Source organism: Cupressus sempervirens, chromosome 1 (genome assembly GCF_028749045.1).
Source record: "Cupressus sempervirens isolate cs-2001-9-10 chromosome 1, ASM2874904v1, whole genome shotgun sequence".
Taxonomy (NCBI): Eukaryota; Viridiplantae; Streptophyta; class Pinopsida; order Cupressales; family Cupressaceae; genus Cupressus; species Cupressus sempervirens.
The window spans coordinates 834,670,629-834,687,254 of record NC_143118.1 but is presented as its reverse complement, the minus strand read 5'-3'; the positions used below and the strand labels follow the sequence as shown (position 1 = coordinate 834,687,254).

General features: G+C 36.3%; 1 protein-coding gene across 2 annotated transcripts in view; it reads left to right on the top strand.

The window, feature by feature from the left end:
* The window catches only part of LOC149580442 (uncharacterized), a 165,237-nt gene that overhangs the window by 92,646 nt on the left and 55,965 nt on the right, over nt 1-16,626 (top strand). For both annotated transcript variants that reach the window (XM_089790913.1, XM_089790923.1), the window contains 2 exons: nt 5,478-5,538; nt 5,627-5,694. In XM_089790913.1, the coding sequence (XP_089647039.1) occupies nt 5,478-5,538; nt 5,627-5,694 (129 nt within the window). The remainder of the gene's footprint in view (nt 1-5,477; nt 5,539-5,626; nt 5,695-16,626) is intronic.

The window sequence follows — 16,626 nt, the reverse complement described above, 5'->3', positions numbered from 1 at the left end:
TGTAGATGATGGACATACACATGAAGAGCATTTTGAGGTAAGCGCACAAGAAGAGCATGTTGAGGCTTGTGAAGAAGAAAGGAGGTGTGATCCAGGAAATTCAGTTTGGCCTAGTTCACATTATGAAGTGTACGCTTTCCCTCTTTTAGAGAGCCCCTTAAAGGCTCAAAACAGGGATGATCCTTCTAGTAGACCCCATGGACCAGCCACAAGTGATACATCGATGTGTGTGGAATCGGATGTATATTACATTCCAATTGGCTAATTATGTATTACCTATATTGAAAGAACAATTGTTAAGGTCATATGGTGCATTTTATCTTAAAGAGCTGATTATGGAGTCTAAGAGGTTGGCTTCTAAGAAGATCTTTTGTTTTGATAATATTTGGTTTGTTTGCATGCTACACCTTGGAGAGAATTGGTAAGGGAAAACATATCACTCATGGGGGTAAAGGTGTAGACTGGATTGATGGCAACTATGGAAGCTAGAAATCCACGTTACTTGCAACATGATGTACTTCATAGGTGAGCATGCATGGAAGGACACTAGCCTCAAGAAAATAACAAGGGCACAATGACACCTTGAACATAATTGTGATTTCCTGATTGTGAACGACAATCTCTTGACTTCATATGGGCTCAAATCCAATAAGGATAGTGAAGACTAGTGTAGCATGGCTGACATTTATGAAAGGATAACAAGCATCAGGTTATGGTGGGAACTTTTATCTGTTTTATTACAGTAGTTGCAGAAGAAAATGAATTAATATGTATGCTGATGCCTTATACTATTGATACTTTTATTGAGTACGAGATTGTCATAGTTTCTAAGACTTGACATTGCTACTATTGAGTTGCCAACCGTATGCAAGTGTACTGTTGCATTGTCCAAATTAATGAGAGAGAGGCTACAGTTGGTCCTAGATCTTTGATTGAGGACAGCAGTTGTTCTCTCTTATTTACATGAACTTGCAACTCCTGTTTAGAGAGTAATTATTGAAATTGAATCTTCAAGGGTTGGCATTCATGATTCATTCATTAAGCATGATTATTTTGTTGATGTTTCTTTGATGCAAGTAGAATTGTATTATAGCAAGGTAAGATCACAAACTAAGATCAAAAACTACTATGGTAAGCTCTAAAGACAAGGGTTAACCCCAAGACCCTTCTGATTGTTAAGGCAATTAGGGTAATCTTGTATAGGTTCCAACCCACCTATCACAAGCATTTCACCTCTTACTGCACCAATCCTTAAGCTTCACCAAACTCTAAATGGACTCGCCACCTTCCAAGGCAATCACACAACCATCGCCTAGGATCTTTCCCCACAGACTCTCCAAGAACATTACAAAGGCTGAAAGGATCCCATCCCACTTAGAATGAACCAATTTTTGGGTTATAAGCAACATGGGAAATACCCACAATGAAAAAACACAAAACAGGCCTAAAAGAGACCTAAAACAATTAGCCCTCCTAATCGAGTTTTTGGGCCATAACTCTAAATTCTTCCAAAACACCTCAGGGACAAATTAGACATTGAGACACCCATTTAACAGTTCTATGAGATTTCAAAGAATTAGGTCTCCAAGCCCCTTTTGTGCCACTATTCTACAAAACCCTAGATTTAAGGATTAAAAATCAGGATTTTTTTTGTTTCAGGGACCTAAGGACAATACCCACTTGTAGAATCTTGAAATCTTTATTATGAACACTCCATATAGGTTCCCATGATGCTATCCTAGTGAACCAACACCATTTGAAATCATCTGCAATGTGCTGCTACCAAACCGTAGCTAGTCAAATACTTAAATGACAGAGCTCAGTATGACTAAGGTGGGGAGCAAGGTTTTTGAATGCATATCATACATAGGACTATCTCCCTTTCTCCATAGTTGCAGTAGTTTGAAGGTGAGATATAGCCCATCTAAATCAAACCCTAAGTCATATTTCAAGCAAAACAAAGAGTACTATATTGTATTCAGAGTACAGTCTATCTACCAAACCACTAGATAAGTGTAATCAAATTGAGCTAAATGCAATGCAAAACATCCTTAATTCATTCCCAATAATAAGCAGGCGAGTCTGAGTAAGTGTGCAAAGAAATCATTGAACTTACTAATAAGTACATTACAGATTCCCACCAAAATCATAGTCCAAATCTTCATTAACTTCTTCAATTTGCTTCTCCCATACATTTATGAGCGTATCAGATGTCCTTACACCTTCCATGAAAGCTGGTCCACGAGGAAAACCATAGGTGACTATTCACCTTCACAAGTTGACAAGAAATTGCAAAAGTTACATTTTGCAACATTTTGGGCATTTTCCATCTTAACCAAGATAAGACCCATACAATCACGACCAAGGGTCTCAATGGCATACCAAGACCTTATATTTCATCAGATGACCAAATTTCATGAAAATCTGACCTTTGACTAGACCCAGTTTGGCCAAGTGGCTAACATAGCCTTATTGTGACAAAACATACACAAATGACTTCAAACCAAAAATGAACCAATTCCAATGCATTACAAACATGAAAAAACATCCTATGACTGACTGTCACACCAAAATTGAGGGAAATGATGAGGATTATCAATGGTGCTCCTGCACCATTCTTCCAAGAGGACTGAATTTATTTATTCAAGAACAACATTAGTAAATCGGTCCAAGAAACTTTGTGACATACACTACTCCATTTATAATGAGAAGCAAGACCCCTCTACTTCCGAGTTTATAGTTGATGTTGACAATGCTATATTTTGGCATAGTCATTTTATGGGTCTTACTCATAGTAGATCAGCCTTTCATGAGTTGTTTTTTGGTGTTAAGGAAGACATCTACATTGCAAATTCAACATGCATACCTAGCTCTTAGGACTGTACAACTACTTATTGTTTGGCTTTAGAGATAAATGACATAGGTTATTTGGTGACAAGTGGTTGTCCTATAGTTCACTGCATTTTAGAAACTGTTTGGATCTACGTCAGCTTTTGTATGCATTGGAGTGTATGGAGGCATGTCCATCGGATGGACATGGAATATGAGATGGGTTCCTTTGGCTTGCATTGGAAAGACAACACCTGATCTAAGATATAACAACAGTATGTGGTGGCTTAGCATGTTGATTTTGGGCATGTGAGTTGTTTATCACAACCCTTGGTTGGTCTACATGTACAATTGATGGCTAATCCAGCTCAAACCAACAGTTGAGCTCTCTTTAGTTGGGGTTTTTTGCTAGAGGTAATTCAACTATCTTGGAGATCTCATCAGCTACCTGTCCCTTTGACACTTGGAGACTAAGTGTCAATAATGTGCTGTCAGTTTGTGACCATAGAGACATTCATAGGATAGGTGTTTTCATAGTTGATCTTGCTACAATCTTCTATACCTCACTGAAATGCATTGGCTGTATGAGTTTATAGTTATATTTAGAAGGGTGCAACATGAGCATGGTGGGTTCCTTCTAAGATTGGCTTGGAATCCTATCATTGACGTGTAGTACATTCCTCCATTGGATCCTTGATTAGTTTTTTCACTCTGGGTATATTAATGTTTATATCATAGTATAGAGGATAATTGGAGCAACGTGTCTTGAATAAGTATGGGATCCCCGAATTGGTGTTCAGTGCGCATGTGCAGATTGCTTGAGGAGAAACAATCTTTATGAAGGGAGGACGGTCATGCCCCTTGGACAACTCAGTTGTTAGTAGAGGTTGGCCTATTAGCTGGGTTTCTGTAGGTTAGCAATATGGATAAGGGGGACCCATATAGAAGTTTGAGGTGCTACGCAGGGGCTTTTTACACTTTGGGCAGTTTGGGACAATCTCCTAATTTGATGAGGGATTCCTACTTTATACGAATATACTGGGAATTGACCGGAACACACCATAGGACCTCCGGATGTCATTTGGAGACTTTGCTTGTGTAATGACCCCAACGGGTTATGACTTTAATTTTGGCTCTGAACTCTAAACTTTTTGAAGTTTCTATTCTGCAACATTCTTGTGCTTTTGAAATATGTACTTCTTTTGAATTTTTTAGGAAATAAATAATTACAAACAAATAATTCGAAATGAAAGTGCAGAATAATGCTCACGCCACTTTATTCACTGATTAATATATATGCCAAAATTTATAACCTAAATATATTTTCATTGCTTTAATTTCTTAATAATAAGGAACCTGGACTGGATGCCAAAATGACATTGACTAGTCTTATTAGAATACAACAGTTCCAGGATTGACGTGGGTGCTGGGAAATACGATGTGAAACCCTTATATGCAAAACCGAGCATTTTGATTGTTGGTGCATGCTCTGAAACTTAATCACAGCCTTCTCCAAATAGTTATCACCGCAACAGGTGAGACTACCTTTCTGAAATGCGGCAGCCATTAAATACATCAATCACAATCCAAGAAGAATGTTGCTATTTGCATATAAAACTCATTCTTTCAACTCTGTAATAATAGACTATGATCAAATGTTGGGAATCCACACTAAGCCCAATTGATGGCTGTGATGCACACCACCTAAAGCACAATTCATTGGCAAATACTCAACCAACTCAAAGTGCAATAGCATGAAGAACTTACAATTCTCCCCGCTCTTGAAATTCTGGAATCCTTTCTGAAGAACAATTTCACAAATTCACCAAACAAACATGCAAGATGAACGGTGTGATTATCATCCCTTGCTTTAATAATTCCATTCCTTCCAAACCCGACCAATTGGTTCAACATGGTCTCACATAAATTAAAATACAACCATTTGCTTTTGTTGCGGGCTTTTAAAATAAAATAATTTAATATTATTCCCTTTTTACTTAATGCCAAAATACCTTAATAAGAGTCATATGAAATATTTAGCCATTAATTGAAAATGGCCTCCATATTAATATTAGTTAAGTAAAACTCAATTAATAGTTATTAAATCATTCTTAGCCTCCACTTTTTCTTAGGCGGCTTAAGTCAACCAAATTAATAAATGCACATTCATCAAGTATGACTTAATTAATGACTACAAACCAAATTTATAGCTTATAATCTGATCAATAATCCATATGTAATTGAAGTGCTTCGTACTAGATTGTGACGCTTGGATGACATGCCCAAAATAGCAACTGGCTTATAACTAGCTTACTATAAATACAAATCCCCACAAAATGACCTAGGTTTAGACCAGGCAATCTCTGTACTGCCACCAACAGATCAAGTGCCCCACTAACCATAGTAACCCCAACTCTCCCAAAATAGTCACTATAAATAGTAAGTGTTCCAATTCAGCTCAAATGAAAGGCCATCCTGAACATCACTGACCACTGAGACCTTCTAACCCCCAGATTAGCTTACGAAGGTCACTGATACGCTAATCCTATATTTTTTAGGGAGGGTCCCTACTTTTTAGGGGTTTCTGTCAGTCACATGCAAAATTTAGATTCATTTGTTGGATTCTAATTGATACAGTACTGTAACAGTAAGCGTTCCACCACGGATGGGAAACGACTTGTTGAGAAGATTAATGCTATTGTATTTCTGGTACGTTCCATTTTCTGCTGTTTTCAAAAAGGATTTACTTTAATATATCATAGAGATGCATCTGATTTCTGTGTTGTTTTCTTGCCAGGCTAGTGCTGTTTTCGCCATTGCTGTTTTCATTTGTGCAGAAACAATCATTCATCTGTCAGCTCCTGGGTAGATCTCTGCTATATTTTCACTGTGCTTATTTTGTGCATCCTTCTGCCCTTAACTGATTGTAATACTGTTTCTATTAGCACATGATAGTCCTAACAGAATATTAATACTTTGAGAAATAATAAATGATCTGTCGTTTTCTTCTTTTTAATATTCTCAATCATTTATAATTTGGAAACATGTCATTCATCTGTGTGTCCAACAATCTTTAGGTTTTCCACGCTTAAGTTTGCATGCAGTGAACAATTTCAAAGCTTAGCAATTGCATTTATTTGATGGGGAGTTCATTTGATTCGATGGGAGTTTCCATTATTTACATGTGCTGATTTGGTAACTGAGACATTTTTTTTCAGATATGGCCAGGAAGGCTTTGTTAAGCTATTGAGATATATTCTATCAAAATTACACACTCATAATTGCATAAAATATTTTACTATTATTCGTGCACCTGTTTCAGTATATCATTTGTTAAAATGAAATCAACTCTAGCGAATTTAGACTTTATACCATTAATGTCCTGGAGGGGTTATATGGCCCAAGTTAAGGTTTGTTTATTTAAGACACCAGTAATGTAGATCCTAGCTGGTCTTGGGGACAAGCTCTAGTCGTGTTGTTTGTGTGTGGATGCAGTAAAGAGACAAGTTCCGATAGAGAATAATACTATAATTTGAACATGAATTTTTATGTGTGCATTTTGTATGTTCTTGTGGGAGATATATGGTTGTGTATTTTTTCCTATCTATCATATATCTTTTATCTTTATCTCTATGCTAACTATTATATAGATACGTTCTTATAAACTAGAAGAAAACTAGTTGTACTTGCAGGATTATCATAGTTGAACTCTCACATATCTTCATCTTCCAATGCTTTGGCTCTTGAACACATGGATAAGCTCAATGGTTGTTTTACTATGCTGGTAACACAAAGGGACTTAAGTTTGAAACATTCTTCACCTCTTCCAGAATGCTGGCTGGAACTTATTCACGAGTATTGCAATCTTGTGATGCTTCTTCCTTGAACGACACAACTGGAATGAACTGAAATTAAAGGGGAAAATGGTTTGAATGATCTAAATCTACTTCCAGGGGCAAATGATATCAATGGATAAATTATAGTGGATGAATTCCAAGGTAACCAAGTTCTGCTTCGCCATGATCAACAACTACTCGGTAGGAACTTGTACAATGTTTTGGGGGCTGTGCAAAGATTTTTCACGTCATAATGAACCATGCACATTTAATGATCTATGTTAAGCATCCATATGACAGGGTACAAGCGAAAATTACATTGCAACTTATAATCAACAAGATGCAAAATGTATGAGCCATTGGAACTCTTCAAACACCATTACATTCTCCATTGAAATTAAAGCACTTTATTTAACAATTAAGAAATTGGAAGAACACCATGCAACAAGTTAAAACAAACATGAATCCACTATATCTTCAATGAAATCAATTTTTTTTGTTTTTTCTGTCTTACAATGTTGTATTCTCCTTCTCTAATCCTGCTACTCTAAGGAGCAAGAGCTCTTTACTTCTATGAGCTAACCATGAGAAAACTATTTGTCTTTCTATGTGTACGAGCTAACTATTTGTGTACCTGTGATTTGCAAATGAGAAGGTAAGGCCTTTTATAGAGCTGCTTGTATAAGTGAAGGACCAATATTGATTTCAAATTAAGGGCCCCAGATTTTGCCATTTCAGTCATAATTAGGGTAAGGTAATGGAGAAAGAATCTGTCATAAATAAGCGGGTCCACATGGGCCATTAAGAAGAGGGTCGTCCACTTACTAGGAGAGTGGTCAAAGTTGACCCATGATGAGGTAAGATTTCCAGTAACTCAATAATGTTGTTCTGAATTGTAAAAGTTGCAGAAAAGTTGTCATGTTGCAACTCATCACAAGCAATATTTTCTAACTGCATCATTTATTAACTGAGATACTAACTTTGACCAACTCTTCTAAACTATCACTCCTTGATTATTTTCTTTGTTCCATGTACTTGATGCAGTTTTTTTATACAAAAAGTCTAGATTCATTACAAGAATAGCTTCAATCCAGGACCATGACTAGTTCTTATTGAACTTGCTCAAAGAACTTGATGAGCATTCAGCAAACACAAGCATTGGGTCTTGGAATTTTCAACCCTTTTACCAACATATTTTGATGAAATGACAACAAACACCCTTCCAATTATACCAATACAACACATTCTTGTTAGACTTTCAAATTACTCAAATGACAAACTACTCTTTAAACCCATTAAGAATTTTTTAAATCCTTCCAAGGGCAGGCATCACACGCCTTCTACGATACCTGAGGAGTATTCAAACAAGTTTTAACTTAATAATATTCAAAATAAAACATTCACTCAACAAATCCTCATGAAACTAGGTTCTTAAGACTGACCCTATGAACTGCAAAGCACAACCATTTATAACTTTCACGAAACAAGTGCAATCTTTTCCTGCAATTTTCATCAAGATACAACGTTGGAAAAGAGATATATTAATTGTTTCGGTATGCCCCATCCCTAATAGCTTCCCTTATAGGTTTAAGTGGGATTAACTTAGTTTTGACTCCCACCACCCTTACCTCTGCATCAATATGGAGCCTTTATATCCAACCATTCATTATAAGTTGGGGAATGTGCTTTATGCCTAGCATGCAAGTGATGCATCTGCATATGCAATTATATCACCTTCGAAAATTATATTTCATCCTGCTAGCTGGGAACAATTGATTGTTCATTTTACTGTACCTAATTTGATGATAGTTCTACAAGAATTTGTAATCAACCCAACCAATCAACAACTAGACCCATTTAATTGGGTCATGGCTTGTATCTTTCTACAAATATCTGCTATGATATGTTTTTGTAGAATTTCTAGCGAACTTTGCCCATTTTTCCAAATCTCCATTATTTGTGTGTAGGATTTTGAGGTAAGTCACTTAGTACGACTTGATTGAATTTTTTTTTTTTTTTTGGATTCTAGAATATGTATGCAGTTGGATCAATTTTTCTGTTGTGCTAAGATGTAATAAGCACCTTAAAAAAATCTCTCTCTCTCTCTCTCTCTATATATATATATATATATATACACACACATACATAAATACATACATACATACATACATAGACATACACATATGTGTGTGTATATATGTATATATACACATACATATACATAAAGAGAAGCTTCTTTATACATACATACATACATAGACACACATATATGTGTGTGTGTGTATGTATATAGACACATACATATACATAAAGAGAAGCTTCTCTATTAACCTGCTGAGGGAAATATAAAGAGGTGCATGTTTAGAAGGAAAAAAAGGAACATTTACATAGGTACCACTTCTCCCCTTGAAGAAAATTGTAGAGCAAGGGCACGAAGATCAAAAGGGCAAGGCACAACAACGATATGTTATGATCACAAGGGAATGATAACAAAATCCTAGATCTACACTGATCTCCACCTTCTTTTGTGCACAGTTCTCCACAATCAATCAAAACAAATGGGGAATGATTAATGTTGTGTTTTTATTATTTTTATAATCCACAATCCACAAAATCTCTTTGTATACATACACACATAGACACACAGATATGTGTGTATGTCTGTATGTATACACACATACACATATACATATATATGTATATACATACATACATGCATGCATGCATATATATATATATACATATACATATATGCATACATATACACATACATATATACATACTTACATATATGCATACATACATGAAAACAACAATACACTTTCTAAGAATTTACAATTGTTCAACAAAATTAATGTTTTACAAGAAAATGTACTTGAAGAACTATTAGCCTAGAAGTAAGAACATGGTGTTCAAACAATACATAAAGTGCTTGACATGAGAGGTTTGCAAGTGAGGGTATTGACCAATCGTGAAAACTTGAATGTTGAAATGAAAGCTATCAATGATCAAACACCTATGCTAGAGTTGCAATACAATTTGCAGTTGATTTTAGATATGGTAGAGGCAGATATTCAGAAGTCTGATAATCAAAATTGAAGGCATGAGAGAGAAGGAGAAGGAGTGACTTTAGAAAGAGAAGAGGAGTGGCTTTAGAAAGAGATTGCACAACATAAACAACAATTAGACAACACAAAGCATATTATGGGAGCCGATAGATAGAATCTAGGAAAGTGTTGTGGTAGGTACTATGACATTGGAATCACTTGCAAGTGTCTTTCAGAATTTATAGTCCAAATATCAGTAAGACTACAAGTTGTCCAATTTGTCATGTATTGCAACTACATTTGTTTATAAGAGTGTTTCAAGTATTGGCACAATCTCCCTATGATGATCCCAAGTATCAATTTTTTATAAGAGTGTTTCAAGGTTGGGAACCACTTCAACATTCTTTGCATAGTTTAGAGGTAATGTCATTGTGGAAAAGGCTTCTGCAAGGGAAAGAGCCTCATGATTATGACATTTACACAGAAGCAGAACTTGCTTCTTCAACTCCTTACACTCAACTCTTCACTGAAGTTATTCTCTCGGTAGTGAGAATAATTGCTACAAATTCTTGGGAGCCAAGGGACCCTAAACCTATGCTATGTTTTCTAGAGACATGGGATAAGTTACTACTGGCTTTAGTACTTTATAACATTCTGGATAATATAGTGATGCCCAAATTAACAACAACAGTAGATACTTGGGATCCTTGCTGGGAGAGTGTGCCAATACATGCATGGTTACATCAGTGGCTACCATTATTGAGCCAAGGTATAGAATTTTATAGTTTTATTATTTGGATTCTGGAATATGTATGCAACTGGATCAATTTTTCTGTTGTAAAGATATACATGTTTAGAAGGAAATATAAAGAGATACATGTTTAGAAGAAAAAGGAAAGAACATTTACATAGCCCCTTAAACAAAATTGCAGAGCAAGGGCATGAAGATCAAAGAGCACGACACGGCAACGAAATTGTAGAGCAAGGGCACAACAATGAAATATAGAGATCACGAGGGAACGAAAACAAAATGCATTGATCACAAGGGTATGACAATGTTCAGAGCTCTCCACCCTCTTTCACATGCAACTTTCACAGTCTAAACAAATGGGGAATTTTGCTTATGTCATTTTAAAAAAAATACTCACGTAGGCATCACAATTAAGATGCCAAAGTTGGTATTGTGATGACGTCGAGGATAATTGCAAAAAAAAAAACATGAAAATCACCACAAACTACATCATCATCACAAATTGCCATTACAGTTTGACCCCAAATGTTGTAGTGATACCTACATAAGTCTTCCCAGTCCCACTCTCCCTATGAGTGTCCCAGGTGTTTCATTACCTTAATATATGCCTTCTTATAATGTTTCTCCCTTTATGTATACCAATCCTCCTTTGACCACTTCCACTATAATTAATTCCTCATACAACATTCATTATGCACCATAACTTTCCTAGAACATTCTTGTAGCTATCCAATCATTAATAGCCTTGTTCAAACAATGCCCACCTTACAACAGTAATGTGCTTCTTTCACACAATTTAAGTATATCGTCCCTACATGTGACATTGTTAGCCCTTTGTCCTAGACATCATCCAAGATATTGTATCTCCTAACTTTGAGATTCCCCATCTTGGCACTTTAATGGTAAGAGTGATCCTGTGACTCGTGTGCAAACCTTTTAAACCTTGTGTAGTGATCTTGCTAAAAACTATAGGTTCATGGCTAAGTTATTCACTAGAAATTTTTGAGATAAAGCCTTCCAATGGTATTATTCTCTACCTCCTTATTCTATTGATTCCTTTCAAAAAATTTCCCGTGCTTGTATCCAATAATTTCAAAATAATATTGATCCAAAAGTATGTTTCTATTTCGTGTTTGAGTTTTGTGTGTTTGCATTTCGGTTTTTCTTCATTTTGAAGAAGTTGCAAGTTCTTTCCCAAGAACTTGATCATGTTTCACTTCATGCGAGCTTCCATTTTATGCAAAAGCATCATTTCATTCCATTTCCATCTTTCCATGTCACAACACTTCGCATCTCATTCTTCACGTGCGATTACATGTATTTCCATCCATCATCCGCATATACATGTAATCTCATTTTCCATTTTCACTCATCTCACTTTCTGCATCCAATTGCACGTCATGATTACAAGAAAAGTCTTTTACATGTAATTGCATCTCTAAAACCCATTTTTGACTTAAAGTCACTTTTTAAAGGTCAAAAGTGTCATGTGCATGTTTTCTCATGTACTTTAACTTTACCTTTAATTGAAGACGACTATAAAGATCACTTTGCTTCAAGGCACATCGCATTTCCATCTTTCCATATGCACTTACACCTCCATGAGCAAAATACATATCATTCCACTTCTCTTGTAATATCTCATCCGTCATACGCAATGCCATGTAAGCTCATTTTCCATCTGCATTCGCATGTCATCTCACATTTCATTCCTCATTATATGTTGCATATACATGTAATCCATTTTCCATGCAATGACATCTTGAAAGTTCAAGTCACTTTTTAAAAGTCAAGAGTTTTTCGTTCACACACATTCCCATGCGTTCCACCTTCATGTCTTAAATCATATCCATCTCCTTCCATTTCCACCATAATTTTTCATTCCACCTTCAATTTCTATCCTCTACATATGCATGATGTCTCTTTTTGAGATCATCTATCAGGTCCTCAAAGTAACTAATCCATACTCGAACCTTTGTTGCTGATCAAGAATCAACCTTTATGGTAATATCTTCTAATGATGTGTTCACATTTTGGAATTTTTGTGTTGTAGCACAAGTACAAGAGATGCCCTCACCATCAAAACCTAAGGGCAAAATGAAATACTAGTTTGATAAAGAGTTAGCTCATGCAACTCCATCTCATTTCACATCCATTCTTGACAATGTGTTAGACACAAAGATTGGACATGTAGATATAGCTGATTTTTTGTGAAGAGTAGAAGCTCCTTTTTGGCATTAAATGAAATGTATCAAAATAAATCATATCCACTTGGTGTATACATTTCCCATGGCTGCCATGGAACCAAAGTTCGTTCTTGGATGCGCGAAGCGTTCCAGCCCAAAGTCAAAGATGATCAAGGATGCTGATGACAATGTTATTATTAGTCTTGATCTGGAGGTTATCGAGCAAATTTTCAAAGTGCCTCATGATGCAAAGTGCATAGATCTGACCAAAGATTCATCTTTGAAAATGCAGAATGAGAATAAGCGAGATTATTAGAAGTATGTGAACCTATATTGGTTGGATACCAAGAGAAACAATTTCTCGAGATTGCCAAAGACCATTCATAGATCTAATTTCAAGCAGGATTACAAAGATCTTATTATTCTTCTCAGCAAGATTTGTCGTCTTAAAGATTCCACCGATTTTGAACTATGGATGTATAAATTCATCTTCCAAATCATGGAGAATAAAGAAAATATCTTTTGGGGAGAACTAATCAGCTCTTCACTTTGTCAACAATTGCTCAATGTTGGGGCTTCAGTGCCTTTCTACATGAATTCCTACCTTGTTTATATCACTACTGCCATGTGATCATTTTATGGACTCTCAACCAAAGGAAATCGTCTTCAAATTTCAGTTTGGGATTACTATGATCAAATTACTTTGGCTAATAGTAAGTACCATTATAGAAGATTTCAAGATGCGTTCTTTGGCCATTTTCGATATCTTTTTGATAGATAGTTATCCATCAAAAGGGTATCTGATGAAGCTTGGAAAAAGGTAAATCAGTATGGTTGTATCTTAATCCAGTTTCCAACCTTTACTTACTTGAGGGTTGGGTGCTTTAAAGGTGAGCCATATATCTTACCTAGGTATGCTACTGACAGGATCATTTTGATGGAATTAACTAGACAACTCATGGAAGTTCAATCTGATCAACATGCTTTGCATAGGCCAGGTTTTGGTATCTCTTCTGCCAAACCCGTGGCAATTGGTAATTATATGATTAATTCTATACATAAAGCAAAAGCTATGGAAGTAGAACTGCAGTTGATCACTTTGAAGAGATTCAAAGCCAGATTTGACTTTGAGTACAGATAAATGAATTCTCAAATCAAGAGGGCCTTCACACATGTTCATCGCATTGAAGATGTTTGGAACTTTGGATTGACATGCAGACAAAACTGGATGTAATGAAGATGGATTACTATAGATTAACTTTGCAGCAAATCATCGATCTTAACATGCTTGAGATTCCATTAGATTTCCAAATCGAAGATGATGACAATATTCTTGATCCTGAATATCATTAGGTTGGTTTTGACAAAAGATGCCTTTTTCCCATTCAGTGGTAGCAGAAGGAAGGTACACCTATCCTTAATAGATTTTAATCCATTTTAGCGAATACCAATAAGTAGCTGAAAATTAAAGGCCTAAAGAGGGTCAATCCGAAATTGGGTCTGGATTGTGGAAGTTTTGGTCCTCCTGGAAGGAAGTTGCAGTTGGAAATTACAGATAAAGATGGAGCTTCTTCTTCTGATGTGAAGAAGTTTCTTAAATTCAAGTTGAAGCATGAAAACGGATTCAAATCATCTTAGATCCTTGAACCACTTCAGAAATCAGAGGAGTTAGAGGAAGAATCAGAGGCAGAATCAGACAAAGAAGATGAGGAAGAATAAGGGGAAGTTGTGATCATATCCCCCCCAAGACCTGCACAAACTCATGAACAATCCATGTAGGAAGCACCTTTTCTGGATGGGATAGATGATGATGTAGATTCATTCTCTACGGTCCTCACACCTCCTATTCCGTCATCGGAAGTAAATACATTTCCACTCCGTATATCTTTGACAACGCCTTCCATGCTAACAACTGAGCAACATGAAAATTTCAGAAACGTGTTTGAGGATTTTCAAATCTTCACAGAGGGTCAAGTTTCTCAACTTGACACTTCTAGAACCAGCTTTGAGTTGTTCTTGATAGAATCCTTTTGTCATGTACCTATGAATTCAACTGTGCAAATTGAATCTTGCTTAGTTACAATGGAGATACAATCAAAATTAATGCCAATGGTCTCCACTGTACTTGCTTCCATAGATGAAAGTTTCAGCTTGCCTGCATGGTTAAGCAGAATCACAATGAAGAGAAGGAAAGTGGTTGTACCTCCAGATAACCTTCTTGTAAAGAAAACAAAATCTAAATCTTTAAAGTCCTTAGGCGTATCAAAGATATGAATGAAATGGAACAAAATTTGATTTCCTCCTTTACTCAAGAAGCAAATGATTTGAAAGAAATTCTTACTGACTAGGATGAGATTGCTAAGTTTGATTTGGATGCCATGATTTGATGTTACATTCTTCCGTCATGTGAAATGTTGTTTAGATATCAAGGACTTATGGGCTATAAAGAAGAAACATTGAGAAAACTGATAACAAAGTTGCAGGCATCTCTTGGAGATTGCCAGGCAATAGAAACACGGATCACATGTGACTTAGAGAAAATGGGATATCAGATTCTTGATGAACATGGTAATTTGATTGCACTTGACAGAATGACTTCAGAATATACAATCAGGATTAATGCCGACCTAGATTTTGAGGATTTTGGTTCTCACACAATGAATAAATTTGCTTCGTATAAATCTTTGTCAACACACTTGTGAGATTCTTAGGTGGCTAATTCCAAGGTTGTGCAATCAGCATATGCAAATGCAGTAAGGATAGAGGCGATATCAAAGACAATGGAGATTTCTGATCTTCCTACAGTGCGTGATGTTATCATCAAATTCAAGGCACTAAAGAACAATCTTTAAGGTTGTTATTTTTGTTTTTATTTCTGTTTCTAGATCAAAGAGGATGTGTTGCATGGAAAGATGTAATTACATGTAATGCGAGTTGCATGTGCAATTGCATGTAACCCAATAATTTCTCTTCTAGTTAGACTTGGTTAAAGTTGGTTTAGATGTTTAGTAGTATGCATGTGGTTGTCCATGTGCGCACTAATGGTAGCACACATGTTGATTATGAGGTGAGTGATGTAGAGTCAACTTCAAGTTATAGTATGGATTGACACAGTGTTGAGGTTCACTTTATGGACAATCCTCTATTCAAGATGGATGCAACATTGTCATATGAAAATTCACTTTTGAGTTTGATGTTTATCACTCACCTTAGTGTAGCTGCACACATTTTACACCATTTGTACACACAATTCAGGTTTTTATAGGAGTAGTTGGTGATCTTCCTATGTCCACAGATTATGATGAGGATGTGGCTACAACCATTGCAGTAATAGGTGTTGTTGATATAATTGGGATGAGTGCATCTATTAAGAGCAGTAGAGAACCACATGTTGCACCAGGTTCTCACATAGCTGTCTTTTGCAGGGGTTGTTGGTGATGGCTCAGATAGCATAGGTTATATTTATTATTGTGACAGTCAATATTTGACTAAGGTGGGAGCCTTTTATCGGGATTGCATAGGGAGGAGTACTCATTACTACTCTGATGCACACACAGGGGTTTTGGTGAGCCATTAGTACAAAATAGTTTCAAGATTGTACCATCCTTTTGTGGAATGAGTATTTTCCATCTGTAGTAGATGGGATTAATGACTGCCAGATGGATTTCATGTAGAGACCACACATCCTTGGGAGCTCAATAGAGGATGGAGATGGTCGTGTTACAAACACCTTCAAATGTTTTTATCTCCATAATAGGGATGGCTATGAGTTCAGTGTGCTTTGGGTCCCTAGTGCTGACATGGATAGCATTGATGTTTGGTTGGGGCTCGTTGGGTGGCTTCACCATTTCGGACTTGGTGAAGTTCAGTTTAGAGTTGAGAAGAAGATGTTGGAGGATGTTCTTCTTGGCAGGCTTTTGTTCAGTGTTTGGGATCTTTCTAGTGCATTGGGAATTTAGACATGGCTCACGGAGGAG